Source organism: Triturus cristatus, chromosome 6 (assembly GCF_964204655.1).
Source record: "Triturus cristatus chromosome 6, aTriCri1.1, whole genome shotgun sequence".
Taxonomy (NCBI): Eukaryota; Metazoa; Chordata; class Amphibia; order Caudata; family Salamandridae; genus Triturus; species Triturus cristatus.
The window spans coordinates 979504471-979523896 of record NC_140589.1 but is presented as its reverse complement, the minus strand read 5'-3'; the positions used below and the strand labels follow the sequence as shown (position 1 = coordinate 979523896).

Here is a 19426-nt window from a genome sequence, read left to right as displayed (position 1 = left end):
TGTAACTAGTTTATTCTTTCACCTCTGGATGACATTAGGTCAGATGACGCTGAATCAATATTCATGTAGTGGGATAGTGCTTAGATGGTGAGGGCTTAAATAGATGAGATAGGGAAGCCGTGAAGGACCAATATTCCCCTAGACCAATTTGTATCAACATCCTTTGAACATATGATAGCCACACAAATATTGGTGTTTTTATCCAATAATACCACCTCCTCCAGCACTCCAGGATAATCCTCCAGATCTTGAGAATACTTCAACCTCCTCCAATAGAGTAACTGCCTAAGTTGGACCCTACATGTTATTAGGTTAAGGCCCATAACTCTTCTTAGCGGTATTAGTGGGGTATAATTTGGGAGATTTCTTAGAGCTCTCAAAAAATGTATTCTCTGCTACTCCCAATCTAGTTTTTTCTATTCATTTTTTAAGAGTGGTCTGTGGGACCACTGCCGGCTCTTAAAAAATGTTTATACAAACATTCACAAAGGGGAAGGTAACGCAAATGCTTTACAACTGCATTTTGGTTGCAAAACATATCACTGCAATTCGGTATTAAGAGGAGACGCCCAACATCTGCCCATTCCAAATATCGAATCACAAAGCCAATTTGTGATTTGGCAATAGGTTACCGAATCTCAAATAGGGATTTGTGCATTTCAAAAAGCCTTTTGCATTCGCAAATGGGCCGATTTGCAGAATCAGCCCATTTGCGGACACAAACATGCATTGTACATGTGGTCCTTTGTCTATTTTAGATTTTGCATACTATTCTGTATTACTAAGAGTCTACTTGACAAATAATTTGTATGCATTTATTTGAGACTTGCTGGATCAGCATTTTAATAATCCTATATTGTATCTTTTACATTTTATTAACAAATCTTAATACATTTCTCATTCCACCATAGAATTCACTTATTAAGACAGTTCTTTCTTATTTGACTGTACACTTGTTGTGCTGATTTGCACCTTATATTGGGACACACTGCCTCATGGAAGTTAACACTCTCAAATTCAAATTTGGTTGCATTTGTTTGTGCGTAAGTTCTTGGAGGAATGTTGACAGCAAGACAACATTTGAATGATCTTGAGTTAAGCTTTAAGGATTTCATTTGGCTTAAGTAGGTGTTTTTTCTATAGCAAAAAATAATTGACTCAGTTAACAACTCTGACTTCTTTCAGTCCTGTGATTAAGCCAAATTTGCAAATATAAGGGTGAGGAAGATTTCCTTTACACATTTATTCAGCAGTGGCATATGAGGACAAACAAAAAAGACAACAAATCTGCCCAAATCTCATGGAGAAGGGATGCTGGAGAGACTGTAATAATTGTTTTGCTGTGTGACCATGAATAATAACATTGGTATTCAGATCAGTTAATCAATTAGAAAGGGATAAGATAGATATTATATTGGCAAATAACTGTAAGGGCTTGTGTTTGGAAAACAATTGTAAATCTGAGCCCATAAAGCGATGCCCTCACATAGGTGCAGATTTATGCCATTTATGAGTCTCAATCAAGTTTCAGAACTATGCTTTCAAATTTGAAATAGTCAGAGGTTTGGGGTTGAACTCCTGTAAAACATTTGTGAATTGTATTTCCTGACTCAAAAATGTTCAAGGCTACTCTTTCACAGATGTATGACGAACTCCACATGCATTTACCATGCATGCCTTTACACCCCAGTCAATTCCCCCGAGTGTGACATTACCACTGGTTCCTTTACCATGCCGAGTGCCCTCCCCGAGGGCACTGAGCATTTCAATAGTATAAATTACTTTTCCAACTCCAGTCAGTGTATCATTAGGGAAGGTGTTGGACTTAAAATCTAACACCAGTCCAACAATGTGTCCCCTAAAGCAATGTATTATAATGACTTGCGTGGTATAGAAACGCGTGGTAACGCCACAGTCGGGTAGTGACTGCGGTGTAAAGGCACATCGTGGTACTGACTGCGGTGTGAAGGATGTTCCCACTCTTTTGCATGAAAAAGCTTGCTTGCTGTACATGTTGGTAATGGACCGTGGGCACCTAGAAAAAGGTTCAACAAGACAGATGTGCCTTAAATCACCATTGGAGGTGACAGCCACCCTGGGCATTGACCAAGCTTCAAACATAAAAGAAGGATTAGGACACAAAATCATTTAGACCTCACATACGTGAGCCTAAATGGGAAACCATATTTAAATGCTGACAAGATCAACACTATAGCTCTGAGGCAAAAAAGTACGGCAATAGCAAAAGGAATATTGCATTATAGTGGAATTTCAAAGCAATGAGACACAATGTATTTGTGATGTAGCTGAGGAAAATTTATAAATCTGCCATGACCATAAATCTTTGAAGGGATCAGGGTATCATAAGTGCAGGTATAACAAAGTGAAAACCGACCTTGCAAATACTAGAAGAAATACTGTGATAAATAACTAGGGAAAAGACGCTCCTGGGAAAAGGGTCAGGTGAGCCGCTGGCCTGTAATGCCAATTTGACCAGCAATAAACAGTACTTTACTAAACGGTGAATGAAGAGCCATGAAATAATTGAAAACAAACATGAGGAGTGAGGGCTGTGACTCGGGGGGCCATTTCAGATCTACTCACTTGCAGATGGTGTTACCAGACCAAACCTAAGTAACGTGCCCTGCTAATCAATCAGATCACTCTATTTGTCTAACTTACTGTACCAACGGAGTAATGTAGTAGTCCCGCAGGACCAACCATGCAGTTATCTCTAACATTTTATCATAAACAGCTGAAGAAGTTTACACCTAATCACAAAAAGCAAGTCTTCTGAGTAAAGGGCTAGCTTTTTTTGGACAAAGTTGGTGTAGTTCTGGTCAGCTTTATAGCAAATTGCATAGAGAAACCTCCTCTTCCCATTTTCTCTTGAGAGATCACCCTGAAACTTTCCAGGAAGGAGTTGAATTGGATGACCTTTGTTTTGCAAAGAGTTGAGGGGATTCGTTAAATGGTGCCAAAGTTATTATCAAACAAAAAGCACTCTTTCCATGGAAACACTGACCTACACAGGGGTGAGTCTCACTGTGTTTGATATTTTTTTAACCCAGCATTGGTCCCCTTAAGGAACATGGAACATGAGCAGCTAGCAAAAAAAAGGGTTTCCTGCGGTCAGCTGTTCCTTGCACACCATGGTTCACCATTCCTGTAGCTGTAGCCAATCGCAGAGGGACGCAAATGTTGACCTTCCTAATATTAATCAGGCAAGTTGTTGTACTACTTCTTGCAACTGGATATTTTGCACATAAGTCCATAGGTTGTATCACAAAATCAGAGATGGATCACAAAAAGTTAGTGCACAATTTACATCCACTTTTGGAGACCTATTGTTGCATCCACCACTAGAGTTCAAGATCCTCATGTGGAAATCAAAGCAGTCAATGCGGTAATACTGATTTCCACATGTTATTACTCAATCTAGAGGTTCAACTCGTCCTGACCATTGAAAGGTGCAGTTAATTTAGGTTGTTACGTCAGCCAATAATGGGTTCAGTTTTACCACTCCTTTTGTACTGGGTTATCCCTACTGATGGCCCTAGAGGCCATCTCTCTGATATTGACAAATTTAATTGTTTTTTTTTTAACAAGAAATCTGAATAATTGCTTATCTAGAGATGAAGCAACAAGTACAAAGTGGTAGTAAAAAAATATATCATAAAGGGTCAGAATGCAGCGTGCAAAACTGTTTTTAGTGCAAGGGAATAAAGAGTAAAATTAATTGTTATTAAACACTTTGGCAGGCAAATTTAAGCCAAGATTTCCTGTATTTTGAGGCAACTTAAACAACCATTCTTGGTATATCAGCTGCAAAGGCGCAAAATCTAAAAGCGCTACTTGTATAGCTATTAGTGCTATGGTATGCTTTGATTACACAGCAAGGAAAAATACACAGCTATTTTGATTTTTAGACCTAAACAGCGTTTTAGCGGAGCGATGAAGCAGACTGTCTTAGAAAAGCAGGTTCTGTTAGCTCAGAATACAATTATTTTGGAAATACCTGAGTCAAAATTCCCATGTGTATACATGTCAACCACATAGCGACAGAACTGAAATTGATCTAATGGATCAGAAAGAAAAGAGAGCAAAGAAGAAATTATGGAAAATGCAGACATACCCTTTACAAAAGCAAAGACGCACACTCGCTATGTGTGTTTCATAGATCAAAATAAGCTTCACGTTTACTCTAAAGCATATTTAATACGCAAACGTATTTTAAAAACATAGGTAAAAGTCCCTTACTCTGCAAATGTGCAAGTTTTTAGAGGACAAGGGAGTGTGGCCTCTACATTCTTCCGTTGGAAACAACAAGAAGTTTACTAAATGCTGATATAGTAGCATATGTGGCATACTTTTGCTTTTTATTCATATAGATATTTATGAAATGGAGTTATGTGCTCAAAAAAGATATAACATTTTAAAGAAAGTATGATCGATTTATAATGTTTTTAAAAAAAAACATACATGTTAACTTAAACTGAATTAAAGATGTTTCAGTGTTTGTAGAGTTCTGAAAACATGTTCCTTTCAGACTTCTGGTGATAATTCGCAACTGTCCTTCTTGACAGCGATGTCATATTAATATTGTTTCATTCTTTTTAGATTTAGAGCCAGATGTATGACCCTTTTTTACAGTCGTAAATGGGGAATCGGCCCATTTGCAACCGCAAAATAGGTCTGCCCCATGTACAAACCCTATTGAAGTAGGTGGTAAGCCGCTTGCAAACAGGAAGTTATCCCCAGGAGACCACTTACGCTTTGTGACTGGCATTCAAAATAAATTTTAAGAGCAGGAAGTGGTCCCACAGACCACTGCCTACTCTTAAAAAATGAAACAGTTACGTTTCATTTTTCTTTTTTTTTAATGCATCCCATTTTCCGTTAAGGAAAACGGACTGCATTTTTTTAATAACAACTGTTTTATTTAAAAAGCAGTCACAGACCTGGTGGTGTGCTGACCCCAGCAGGCACCATCCCTGGGAGTGCTAGCCATTCCTAACGGGGTCGCAAATTGCACCTGCCTCATGAATATTAATGAGGCAGTGTCTGAGACACTGTTTTACATTCCTATTTGCGAGTCGCAAAACAACACAATTTGCATCTTGCAATTTGGTAGGGTCATACATCAGGCCCTTAGAACATCACTATGGATGCTCAAGAGCGAAAAGGGGTGCATATTCAGCACCCTCGGAGTTGTGATGCGGGCTGGGGTGGCAAAGCCAGAACAGATATGGGGCCCACAGGAAACTCTTCCTGGCTGCGGGAACACCGAAAGTACAATGGGCAAGGCCCACGAAAAAAGATGCGCGTCAATAGGGGCACATCTTTTAAAAACCACTCAATGGTAGAAGGAGGGTGGGGCAAACAAGGAGGTCAAAAACAGGCACAGGCCCCCTTGGCCACAACTGACCATCGCCTTGGAACCTACCCACTCACACCAAAAAAATTGGATCATCACAGCCGTAAGGACAGTGGAGAAGGGCGAAGTGGAGGCAGCACAGAAAGATGCCCAGAGGAAAGAGTAAGCCAGGTAGAAAAGCTGCCCAAACAGTGTCCATGGGATGGCTCATAGCAGGGACACGGGGAGCAGGTGACAGCACACAGCAGCCAGAATAGAAGAGCTGCTCAGACATTGTCCTTGGGATGTGACACGGCAAGGGACATGAGGAGCAGGCGAGTGGTCAGCAAGGGTCCAGGTAAGAGGAACAGCACTTTCTGCCCAGGCCGGGTCTGATGACCACCCACAAGGTCAGTAGCAAGGAAAGCCTAGAACCCGCAAAACCCAAGACCCCTGCAAAAGGGGCCATCGCACAGGGTCAGTGCTGTCAGCCAGAAATAGAGGTAAAACCATTGGGACAATGTTTTGATTGATAAGTGTTATATGTAATAAACAAATGTGAGTCTCGAATGACTAACCAGTAAGCTGCAAAATGCATGATCCACGTTTTGAAAATAAACGGCTGCCTTTATGCACCATTAACTGTTGTCCCCTGAATGATTTGAAGAGGGGATGATGCATTGTATGGCCATGAAGAAAGGAGTGAACTTGCAAGCCTGTGAGGGCTTATCGATATCAAAGGGCCCGTTAGCTCGCGAGCTGTGGTATTCACAGGGATTACAGTTTAAACCCTGAGAAGCTCCAGAGAAATTAGGAATTACCAGAGTAATTCTGCATCTGATTCCCCAGGTAATTGCTTGTTTGCCCTCAATGTTTCCCCCGGCAGATTTTGGCTTCTTAAAGTAAATGAAATTGCCGGATGGAGGATGGCAGGTCTGTGGTATTTTCATTAGCATTGCAATTCTTGTTGGAGCTGGTAACTCTGCCTCATCTTCCATCAGGATTTCCAGAGCTCTCTTAAAGAAGTCCATAGATGGGGGCTCTTCTAGACTTCTGGTTTTCCAATTAAATCGGTCTTTATAGCAGAAGCAGTCAGAGGCCACACGAGAACAATCCATGTACATTCATACTGAAATGGGTAAACATATTTGAACCACATGTTTACTAGAAAACATCATGTTTTTGAAAGCATGCCCACTTTAAGTCATTGGCAAGAACTTGAATACTGAAACCCACTTTCATTATTAGTAACAAGGAAATTTTAGCCTGAGTATGTATAAACGTCTTGCATTCAGTAGACTTCACTTAAGCTACAAAAAGGACTTTTATTAGGCTATATTAGGAGATTGTATAAGGCAAATGTAATCATGTTAAATTAGGAGAAGAACTGTGGCAAATAAGCCAAAGAGAAGGACCACATTAACAGCTCTTAGAATGGAGTATTTAATTTCAATCTACACCTTGTTTTTCAATCTACACCTTGGTTTGTCAGTGCTGAACTCCTTCCCTGGTTTTGGTCAAGCATCAGGCACTCCTCATGAATATTCCTTACACAGGCCATTGTTGTGTGAATCACTGGCTGGCTGTGATGTCAATTATTAATAATTGCATTGCGGCCCATGTCTCTAAATGGTAATATTATGAGGACTGCATTGTGCAATATAGGCGATCAACTGCAGTCCTGGATGGTTGTATTACTGAATATTGACACCAACAATGTCCGTAAAAGAATATTGAGTAACAAAATATTGAAAAAGAAAGTACATAAAGGTAAGTATGGATTTACTATCCAACATCTATGTGCCTTTAAAATATGTGTACTGCCTAGGTACATGTGTGTATAGTTATGTATAGAAAATCAAGACTTACTTGCCTGTCGATATTTTTTCAATACTTTGTCCTCAATATTTTGTCCCACCAATATTGTGAGTATGACATTTAAGTTGCACAACGTCACAGGTTGTACTGCCAATTGATTCCTGGTGTCTGGAAGCCACTCAGGGAAAGTGCAAGTCATGCACTATGGACTTATTGTGCAGTTCAAATGGCACTACTGGTAACTCAATACTACATGCAGGGACCAACCATCCTCCTAACTTCCGCTGGTGTATACCTTAGGGTGAATTCTTAAGAACAAAACATAATTGTAGTTCTCATGAGGCCGATACACAAGTATGGAATGAAATGGTGGATAGGTTCAGGTGCAGCGCCTATTCAAATAAAATGCTCTGGCAACCGTCAAATAAAGTGGACGAGCAGAACATAGATGCCTTATTGTATGAAAGGAATCATATCCAGAATAATGAGTCACAAGGAACAGCAGAACCTATGCGATTCATTACCTCATATAGTACAGGAAATCACATTTAGAGAGATATTACAAAAACATTGTGGTATTCTTAAAAATTATGAGTACTGAAAAGAGTGGTTGGGACCAATACATTCATAACTTATAGCATATGTTCTTCATTGAAAGACAGATCAGTACACAACCATCTACCTAGTTTAATATCCCACCAGGGTTTTACAGAGGTAGCCATTGTAAAGCCTGTAAATAGTACCAAAGAAAAGGAAAACAATCTACACTAAACCAAAAAAAGTAAGATTAACAAGCACATTATAAGTAAAACGGAGTTTGTTGTGAATGTAATAGTGTACCCACATATGACATTATATGTGGGAAGCACTACTTTCCCAGTGAATGCATGCATATTCAAGCATATAAGAGCCATAACTGACCGGGACTTAAATTAAATTACAGCACAGCACAACACTTTGGTCAATCATATTACAATGTTTGAAATACACTGAACTTTTTTGGCAATAGATTTCATTCCAAAATCCCAGGAGTGGGATAGAACACAAGCTTTATAAAGAATGTAGTCTAGATAAATAATTGAGGCAGAGCGCCTACCTCCAGAGGGATAAATATAGATGAAGAGTTATTTGTACATTTGTAAATCTCAAGTAGAAAAACATTATCAGTGGTTTCTTAGGACCCTTTAGAATATGTTAAGTTCTAAAGTGTTTTTAACAATCAAATGAAGATAATACTCTTGTGTTAATCGATTGTTTTGAAAATTGGGGACATGGCAATAATTTAGCTATATATCAGAGTATGGAGTAGTAATTATATGTCTACAATAGCTGTGATTTATTGTATTTTGGAAAAGCACAACTGAGGCACCGGACATGGGGACACCAAATCCCGGCTCCACTTCTGGCCAAGCGCCGCCAACTTGACTTTCTATTTGCGCCCAGAGGCGCATAAGAGGGCTCGGGCCTCCTACAATGCGGGAAAGCCCAACTGAGGCACCGGACACCGGGGACTTCATATCCTGGCACCGCTTGTGGCCGAGCACCACCAACATGACTTCCTGTTTGTGCCCGGAGGTGCATAAGAGGGCTCGGAGCCTCCCTCAGCATGTGGACATGCCTGGGCCATGCCCAGGCAAAGGCCAGTCTAAGAGCAGGCCTGTCTGCACCCATCAACACCGGACAGAGGCTGGGCTGGGCTATCCCTCTTTCATCCAAAAGTCATCATGGGTAAGCACAAAACTCCATTTAGTACTGATTTGGACAAAGCGAAGGCAAAAGTACCGTGTAACTGTGCTTTCATCATATCTTATCTGACAACAGCAGTAGGGCCAATAACAGACCATATCCATAATGTAGAGGAGCAGCTAGGCCTGGGACACTGACATAGTTGCTGAGGAGAGCGCTCCCACACAGGTCAAGCTAAGTGCCTTGACTTTATCACAGGATCCGCTGATCAAAGAAGGGGGTTGTTTTGCCAGGAATACATCCCCTATTTTGAACATGGCCCCTAATAAAAAAAAGGAGGAAAAGTGGCACAAAGTTGGGTAGTGTCAGAGCCAAACTTCCAACTCAGGAGGGGGGTGAAACAACTTTGGCCCAGGAAGATCGTTTGTTTTTCCACCTCAATACAACTGTGGGAGCCCTCATTCAATCACGCCTGGTAACATTCTTTGGGACATTTCGGGACGACTTAGTCACACATGTTAAGTCTGTGCTAGAGGGAATGATGGAGAAATTGTCACGAAAAGTGACACAATTGGCAGATTTTGTGGACTCTAGCGCCAGGATTAAGGACAAGAATGTTACGTATAACATTCCTAATAGCATCCAAAATACCCAACACACACAAAAGGTGGTGTCTGCGAGGGAAGAACGATAAAATACCCTAAACCCTGGGGCATCTAAGCCTGATAAGGATACTTTGGGGAAAAACATAGAAACTAGACAGACGGTCACCGATCCAAATTACCTGGGGTCCCACCTACTGTTAGAAAATCCATCCCAGATAGAGCCCAGTAAATCACCCATACTTTGGTCTGGTAATAGATGTAGGCTGCATTTGCCATATGAGGCTACCTCTTTGGTAGCAGTACTAATAGGGGTACCCCATCTCAAATATAACACCACCAAAACCACAGAAGAGCTCATTCATAAAGCAAACTTCTGGTGTAAAAAACTTTTGGATGGGGGGACTAGAGCATCTTCACACATCATAATGGCTAGACAAGTGGGATGAGACGGTCGGTGTTCTAAATCAGGAGAGGGTGATTGGATCATCAATTTTAAACAGATTAATGTAGCTGGCTGGCTATTCCAAGAAAGTCGTAATCAATGCCCGGGTGGTATTACAGCAATTGTTCTTGGTTATTTCTATCCCCCAGAATTGGAGAGTCAGGCCAAATAACCCAAAGCTTTGTTGAGACAATCTTCAGGGTTAGTTGGAAATGGGTCAGGTATAAGATTTAAGAACAGTGATGGTTTTCTCCTTTTCTTGTGCTCCTCCACCCCATCTACATGTTACCCAAACTCAGCTATCAGAGAGAGGGCAGTAGAAAACAAAATTGAACTTACAAATAGATATTCCCCATTGAGTCAGCTAGATGTTAACGACTGACTTATAAATTCCTCCCCTAAGCAAAGACAGCACATGGTCAACTCTAGCATTTTTACTACTTGCCCCATAATGGGGGAGAAACCCTGAACAAACAAATACTCCAAGGTACTCAGCTGAAACATAGCGGGTGTAAGAAACAAAAAAGATGACTCAAGGTGGCTAGATATGTTAAGGGAGTATGATATGGTTGAGTTTCAATAGACTTGGGAAATTGCTAATACCCTTAGGATTGATGGCGATACAACTTATTCTGAGCCCGCAAGGTCTTCCGCAGCTGGTAGGGCAAAGGGTGGTTTAGTAACCCAAATGTCCTCAAATGTCTTAGGTAACCATTGTAAATTGGATTCTGGGTCCTGTAATTGGTTTGTGGTTCAGATTATGCCTAATAATGCACCTAAAGTACTTGTTAACTTTTATAACTCATTTGAAAAAACCTCTGTGAATGAACATTTATGCAGTTTGAATCACTTTCTAGAGTCATTGAGGGAAAAGCAAACTACACCTTATTCGGTTTTTATTCTAGGAGATTTTAATATACACTTGTGTACAAGGAACTGCCATGTCACTGACAATCTTGGCCCCGGTATTCATTCAGTGACACATTTCGAACACACGAAACAAGGCGGATTTTTAGAGGACACTGTAGTGAAATTCTGCCTATTATACCCTAACTACATGAGTGCTGAGGTTGGTATCCCCTCCTTTTAGGGTAGGAGTGTGAACTCCACAATTGATTACATCTTCATCAATACAGCCATGTTACCCCTGGTAATAATCTATGCTGCCCAACGGTTACACTTCTGTTATCATAATCCTATACATCTCAGATTAGTGGGAGGCATTAGGGTCACTCCCAAACTGAGGGAAATCGTTACTGTCCCAAACTTAAAGGCAAAGGATAATGGCCGCAGGCTTAAATGGTGTAAGGTAGTCCCAGATCATTTTATAAATGATCTATTAGATACCGTTGGGAATGAGATTGATCTCTACCTAGATGGCATGAAAAGGGAAGCAGAAATTCTTACAGCTTATGATAGGATCTGCAAACAGGTGGCCATAACTCTCACATATCCTAATAGATAATTCATAAATAGTGGAGAGAGGTGGTTTGATCATAACTGATCAGTTGCTCACCAAAAGCTAATCTCCGCATTTAGGTAAAAACCTCAAGACAAAATGTTATTAGCTGCACTCAGGAAAACATATAGGCAGGCCATATGCACACGTAAAACGGAAATTAAACATGATGCCTGGAATGATTTACTGTCTGTGGACATCATCAAGAATAGTGCCAAGTTTTGGGAAATTGTTAATAAATTCTTCTCTGGCGTTAGTGGTAGTTCATTGGACTATATTATACCTGAGGAGCAGTGGTTTAGCCACTTTAAACATATATATGGTGCCCAGGATAGGATGATCAGGGAGTCTTAGGCACATGGCCCACAGTAGAGGCTTCCAGTCTGGCTTTCACAGAAAAGGAAGTAGACGTGGCTATTGCACAAATGACAAGTAGCAAAGCTTCCAGACCGGACGGCGTTCCGGCTGACCTTTTTAAGCTAAATGTGATTGTATTTTGAACCATAATATCACATGTATTTAACATGGCTTGTCAGTATGGTCTGCCGAGATCCTGGTCCCAGTCAATTATTGTCCCAGTTTTTCAAAAGGGGCAGAGAGGAGACACACAATGTTACAGGCGAATATCGCTGATTGATTCAGCAGTTAAATTGTTACAAAGAGTGATCCTCAGTAAACTGACAGACAGGCTTGATGAGTGTAATGTACTATCAAACCTGCAGTATGGTTTTAGGAAAGGTAGGGATCCCACGGACCAGTGCCTCAACCTGCATTTGTTAGCAGGGAAATACACCATTGCCAAAAAAGGGACACTACACCTGACCTTTATGGATCTGTCCTCGACCTTTGACCGAGTAAACAGATCCAAATTATGGGTTCTATTACTTGAACTGGGCATGGATCGTAACACTGTAAATTGTTTGTCCAATCGGCATAGGGACCTCACTGCCACAGTAAGATTTGACCAATAGGGCAACCATACGTAGGGAATACGCATCATTAGAGGAGTTAGACAGGGATGCATTTTAGCTCCCCTATTGTTCACCCTATATATTAATAATTAAGACTCAGTTCTGGGTGCAGCCAGCAAAGACATTCCACGAGTGGGGGAGCGGCTGATACCAGCGCTTTTATATGCAGATGATTCCACCTTATTAGCACTAACAGCGGTCGGCCTACGTTGTCTCCTAAGTTCCTTTGCAGATTTTATGAGATCGCTGGATTTAAATGTACATTTTTCTAAATCTCACACAATGATTATGGGTTCTAGACCTAAAAAAATCTAAATGCAAGATTGTGAAGGAAAGAAAATATCTATGCTAACTACATTTTCGTACGTAGGTGTTCTATTCGATGGTAGGGGTACATGTGCTCCACAAAAGAAAGCCAAATGAAATGCTATGGCAAGATCAACAGTAGCGGTTCTCGATTTCCCGTGTGGGTTAGGGGCGAAGCCGGTGCAAGCTATGTTAAACATATACAGAGCAATATGCATTGCTATCTCAAATTACGGCTCGGAAATCTGGGGATATAAGGAAGTTAAGGATGGCAAACAGTGGAAATTTCATTTTTGAGAAATCTGCTATCAGTTCTACAATCAACACCTTCCTATATTATTCACCAGGAAACTGGTATTGGTTTTGCTTCAGATTTGATTATCCTTATCAAAAACGAAATTGGCCAACCAGTTCAAAAGCCATCACCTCCTGCGTCTGCATGAGTGCTCCGATATCGGTAGGCTGACTGTTGAGTTCCTCCAAATCAAAGATAACTATAGGAGTGAGGAATTTTTAGATTTGATTTCACCTCCGGCTGCCAGGATTTTGTATTGCCAATTGAGAATGGGCAGCCTCCCGCTCAGATCGTTTACTTCCAGGTGGGACGCTAGCAACACAACTGCCTGCCCGGCCTGTAGCCATAGACTTGAGGACGAAAAACACGTCTTTTTTTTCTGCCCTATATACCACCCACAAAGGAAACGCTGGGTTAAGCCCATATGTAACAACATGGGATTTAGGGAGTGTGAAAAAGCGCTAAGAGTCCTGAAGTATGACACCCACCCCCCAATAGTTTTTGCTGTCTCCAGGTTTCTTAATGCCATGTGGATAAAACGCAGAAAATTTCTGTAACTAACCTGAAAGTATCCTTTTTATCTATCGTTAATTGTTTGTATGCTGTATTTTACAACTGTGATTTGATGTAGATATTTTAAACTGTGAATTGTAACATCTCATGTCGCTTTTATGGCCTTTGGGGCCGAAATAAAGTCTAACAAAGGCTAAAGATTAGAATGGCCCCCTTACTTAAATGGATAATGACCCGGATTAGTCCTCAATTTGAATTGAATGGTGAGATCTTGCATGATTGCCTAGCTATGGACAGAGAAAGTAGGTTGAGCTACGTTAAAAGGTTAACAACGCAATTAGGATGTCCCAAGCTGTTTAACTCACCAGATAAGTTATTGAAGGAAGATTTATCTTGGGCCAAGAAATCCTGCTTATATACGCTACATACTCAAAGAGAGGCCAGAGAGTTGATGGAACCAATGGCATGAGCCCACCAACTACTGAAAACAAACCTCGCAATAGAACGCTATTTGGATGTAGTAACTAAGTCCCACCATTGCTTCCTTTTAATAAGATTTAGATATAAGTATTTGCACATTTTATTGGCAGAGCCCCAATGATGGAGATAGGTGGAGGCTTTGGGTCCCTGCTCCTGTGATAATTTTTCTACCCAAGACACATTGCAGTCTGTTGTGTTCTGCGAGCATTATTTGCACTTTTGTAAATGTTTCATGCTTCCTATTTTAAAGGGCAAAGGCTTCATGCAGGTAAGGCCTGCACTTGTATATTTGCAGATGCTGAATAATGTTTGTGAAACTTTCAATATTGCTAGTTTCTTGGTTGTGGCAGTTAGAGAAAGGAAAAACAGGGACCCCATGATTTGACATAGTTTAACTTTTATTAATCACACTGAATTGAATGTTGATCACTATCCCCAAGAGTATTTTATTTTTGTAAAGTCTTGGAATTAGATTATCTACTATGTTGTAAAGATAATGCATGTTGTTTACGTTTTGTTTCTGTTTTAATAATGAACTTCTGTATCATGCTTTTATGGTTTTAAATTAACCGATAAAGTAATTATGACTGCATTTTATTTATTTCTACTAATTTTGAAAGCAATAATTGGATGTGAACACATCTCATGTATAATTGAGCACTAACTATCCATCAAGAACCAAGCTACATACCGACATAGTTGTCTTTTTTCATTATTCATGACATGAACTATAAGTCTATTTAATAATAATCTGTTTACAGACAAAACATCCTTTTCTAACTTTTTCCATGAATTGGTGAAAGCTATCTATCTATCTATCTATCTATCTATCTATCTATCTATCTATCTATCTATCTATCTATCTATCTATCTATCTATCTATCTATCTATCTATCTATCTATCTATCTATCTATCTATCTATCTATCTATCTATCTATCTATCTATCTATCTATCTATCTATCTATCTATCTATCTATCTATCTATCTGTCTGTCTGTCTGTCTGTCTATCTGTGTGCCTGTCTGTTTGTCTGCCTGTCTTTCTGTCTATCTGTTTGTCTCTCTGTTTGTCTATATGTCTGTCTGTCTGTATATCTATCTGATCTAGCAGATCAGAGGAATAGCAAAGGGTACCTGATTCGCCCCCAGCTGTGCTAATTTGTATATGGGCTGGTGGGAGGAGCAGGTGCTACAAAATCAGTGCCCTGAAGAATGTTCTGAACATGTGGTACTATGGTGCAGGTACATTTATGACCTTTCTATAATTTGGAATGGTACAGTTGTGAGTGCTGCATTTGTTGATAAAAATCTACATGAATTCCTTACATTTGCATTGTACTAGTTCTATTAACAAAGAGCAGTTGGATTTCTTGGATATAACATATATGTGAAAGATATGAGATTGGAAACTAAACTGTTTAAAAAATCCCACAGCTGGGAACTCTGTATTACATGCGGCAAGCTTTCACACACACAATTTAGTTAGGAGTATTCCATATGGGGCGCGCTTGAGAGTAAGGAGGAATTGCAGTGAACAGACAGAATCAGAGAGAGCTTTAGAGCAGCTACACAAGTGGTTGTAAAGAAGAGGCTACTCACCAGAGTGTATAGTCAATGCTAAGCAGAAGGTGAAATAAAATACAAGGGAGCAACTACTGTACAAGAATAAGAGCAAAAAAAACTGATATGATGTGCACCAATTATAGATTGATCACAACATACAGCAAACAAGAAGGGGCAATTTGTGGGATTTTGCAGAAAAAATGCCATTCCATAAAAAGTGACCCATTTACTGACAAGTTAGCTCCAAAAAACGGGGCTTACATTAAGAAGAACAAAATCTATCAGGGACTTTTTGGTTAAAGGTATACCAAAGAATAAAAAGAAAACTACTTGGCGGAATAAAAATGCAGCAAATGTAAAGGTGAATACAAAAGAGTATATGACATCTCTGCAGAATATCGCAAGAAGAACAAGGGACAACGTACTTGTAAAACAGAATGTGCAGTATATGTGCTCAAATGTCCCTGCAATTTATTGTATGTGGGAAGCAAGAAATTGCAGGTGCAAAAGGAGATTTTACAACATATAACAGTTATCAAGAATAAGGATAGAAACTATTCTATGGCCAGACATTTTGAAGAAAATCATAAAAATGATTTCTACTTTGTTATAGGTGCAGTTCCCAGAAAAAGGAGAGGAGCGGATACAGAAAACGTATTAAGATGTTTTAATTTGAGATACATTGTTGAACTCAACACAAATAATCTGGCAGGGTTAAATACTGAGGAAGACCTTCATACACACCTATGATTGCCCCCCACCTTTTGACAGTGGATAAAGGGTTAAGCCAGGGTGTTTTAACTAAGTTTTTGTTCTTAGATCTGCAGCAAGGCACTTTAGGCATGATGCACTTTAGGGATAGGGCACTTTATGAAAGGCAACCATGCATGCAATTACCACAGTGAGAGGATTTACAGTAACAGATTATAGTGGAAATTGGTACATATCCAAAAAGTGAATTACCTCCTGAGAAAGCAAGTTAGCCACTTGAGTGGAATTTTCTTTTCTTTTGAAATATTTTTAATGGTGAAGTAGCAACAATGCACAATGGATGGAATACATGTATCTTTGAGGAATGAGGAATTACTATAGATAAGATGTGTGGTTGAATATGTCTTTTATTAAGTGAAAGTTCAACATGCACTGTAATTTTGTACATTTTAAACCTGCTCCTTATAGTGGTACTTACTTGCGGTTTATTATAATGTATTGTTGTTCAGAACAATTTACAATAGACATATGCACGTTTTAGTATGTTTATTATGTTCAGTATCACGTAGCATGTATGCACTTTAAAATTGTTTTCAATATTGTGCCTGTATTGTGAACAAGGCTGTATGGTGGCCAAATGGAATCAAACAGTAGCACTTCAATAAAAATACAATCGGAAGTTTGACTCCAGAGTGGTGGCCACCCTCTTTATCGATTAAGTGAGAATGGTGTGTTGGAGATGTACACAGACATGGCATAATCTACAGCAGGAAGAACGTCCTTTGGTTTGGAGTACGATGGTGGTCTGCAGTTCTTATGGAGTATATAAATATATATATATATATATATATTATGGTATGCAGTGGACTGTGCTATTTATGAACACTGTGTGAAGGGGCCATGACTCATTAAAGGCGTGAGTACAGTGGGTCATAATGCCACTCTCCTCCATTAACAATAGTTATAAATGCCATATTACATTTGGTGCTTCTCCATATAGAGTTTATGGCATTGAATTTTGTCATGGGAAATTGTTTTTAAAAAATTGTATTAAACTAAAATCAGGATTTTGGCTTGCTATAATAATCCCTGACATGCTTAATTTGGGCATTGTATTTCACTGTTAAACTGTTTCACTGTTACATAATGCATTTCACTGTTACGTTGCCACAGCGAAACAGAAGTGAAAACTGCACACTGAGGCTTGCAGGCAATGAGTAACAACATTGCGGTAGGAACTGTAATGCAGCCAATAACTAAACCAATGTTTAGTTTAGTTTAAACAACTAATTCCAATGTTTAGCTCTACATTGATTGCTGTGATGTATCATGCTTTAAAATGTATTTGCAATAATGAATTTGATGTTAATACCACAAATTGAATGTAGATTAAATTTAATGTGTAACATTCAGTTCATCACTCTAACCAAAGCACAGTCTGTTTTCCCTGTTTTTGTTCACATCATGCAGTAAACATTGTAAAACCTGGTGTAAAATGGCACAACACCATTGTTGAAGAAGGCTGCAAGGCAGCCGGAACCTATTTGATCGCACTTCATTCAAGTACTTTAAACTTACAGTTAAGTAATCTGTATAGGAGTGTTACAAGGTGTTCTTATCCATCACTTTTCAGATTACCTCAACAATAAAACACAAAAGCCATTCATGACACTGAGATGAAAGTCCATCAGGATATGCGAGGATTATGCAGCCAATAGTGTGATGGACATCAGACATCCAAGAACGCAATACTAGCGTCATTATCACACCTTTAAAAAGGAAGACTGGATGGTAGGAGTGCCTTTGAGAAGAGGATGAAGGAGGAAGTTGTGAAAGGCAAACAAGAAGAAATTAGGAAAAACTCTGTCAATGAGTCAAGCCAGTTGGACCGCCAATGACACAGAGGGACGACATTGCACAACCAAGTAAGGGTGCGGTAAGAAGAAGAGGCTCTGTGACACTCTCAACCTGTACGCAATGTGTATGGACCCAGCTGTCACAAAGACCAAGTTACTTTGAATCCACACAACCTGACCCTGTGACAGTTGTGTGACATTAGGAAAGTGCTCAGCGACTAATGAGTGTGGATGGAAATTAACATAAGCAGATAGGAGAAACTTAATTCTGATATGTACATCTCCTTCTTGGTACCCCGTGATGCCAGTGGAGTACATAACACAGGTGAGCCTATAACCTTCCATTTTTGCACTAGAGGTATTCAGGATTTACTCAAATGATGGCACTTATTCAATAGTAATGCGTAGATGGTGGTGACTCTAAAGGTGAAAGAACACTAAGTCTTATGTGAGAGTCCGACATATCCTCATTCTAGAGTTATAATGAAAAATTTCCTAGTAATCATGACAAAAAGTTTCAATTCTATTAAGGAGGCGGAGGCGAGGATTATGCTGTAACTTCCTTTATTCCTTACAGCCAGCAGTGTTCAACTTCAATATTTTAACAAAAAACTAGCACTCCCATGGTGTTTTAGGCAGTCCAAAACAGCCAATCAGCATCCTCCATCATCCCCAAGGGTGTGTGCTTCCTGTGGCAACTCCTCTTTCGAGACTGCGGCCAGAACAAACTCGCATCAGATCATTCTTTTTTGGCACCCTCGGAACCTGAAACAGATCAACCAGAAGACCCACGACTATTCTCCATGACCGTGACAGTCAGTATAACAAGGCATATACAAAGGCAGAAACACTTAAAGGTCAAAGAAAATACATTTCGGTAAAGTATTCCAAAATGAAGCAAGTCAGACGTACTTATACCATACAAGGAATCACCATCCAAACGGAAAGGATATGAAGCCACGAGGGGTGGGACCAAGGAGATCGTTAGAGCCCTGGGAGGGACTAATCCTCGCCTCCGCGTCCTTAATAGAATTGAAACTTTCCGTCATGATTACTAGGACATTTTTCATTCTATGTCAGGACCGGAGGCGAGGATTATGCTAGTTCAAAGCTTATCCACCACTAGCGAGGCCATATCCATGACTGGTTTGAAATAGAACCTCTTAAACAGCGAATCCGATGACCAGTCGGCCGCGTTCAAAATGTCTTCCAGCCTGGCTCCCAGGGAGAAAGCTTTTGACGCCATGGCTCCTCGCACCGAATGGGCTCCAAACTGCGAGACATTTATGCCCGCTTCCTGCATCACCCATTGGATCCAGCATGCTATCGTCTGTGGTGTAACCGCTTTGAAGGGCTTTCATAAGG

General features: G+C 40.0%; 1 protein-coding gene across 50 annotated transcripts in view; it reads right to left on the bottom strand.

Annotated features, from left to right (window-relative positions):
* LOC146820883 (uncharacterized) overlaps positions 1-19426 on the bottom strand; it is a 1936624-nt gene that overhangs the window by 1432121 nt on the left and 485077 nt on the right. For 43 of the 50 annotated variants that reach the window (XM_085611721.1, XM_085611696.1, XM_085611722.1 and 40 more), the window contains one exon: positions 4019-4078. The exons of the other annotated variants lie outside the window; for them this stretch is intronic. In XM_085611721.1, the coding sequence (XP_085467847.1) occupies positions 4019-4078 (60 nt within the window). The remainder of the gene's footprint in view (positions 1-4018; positions 4079-19426) is intronic. 50 annotated transcript variants of the gene reach the window in all.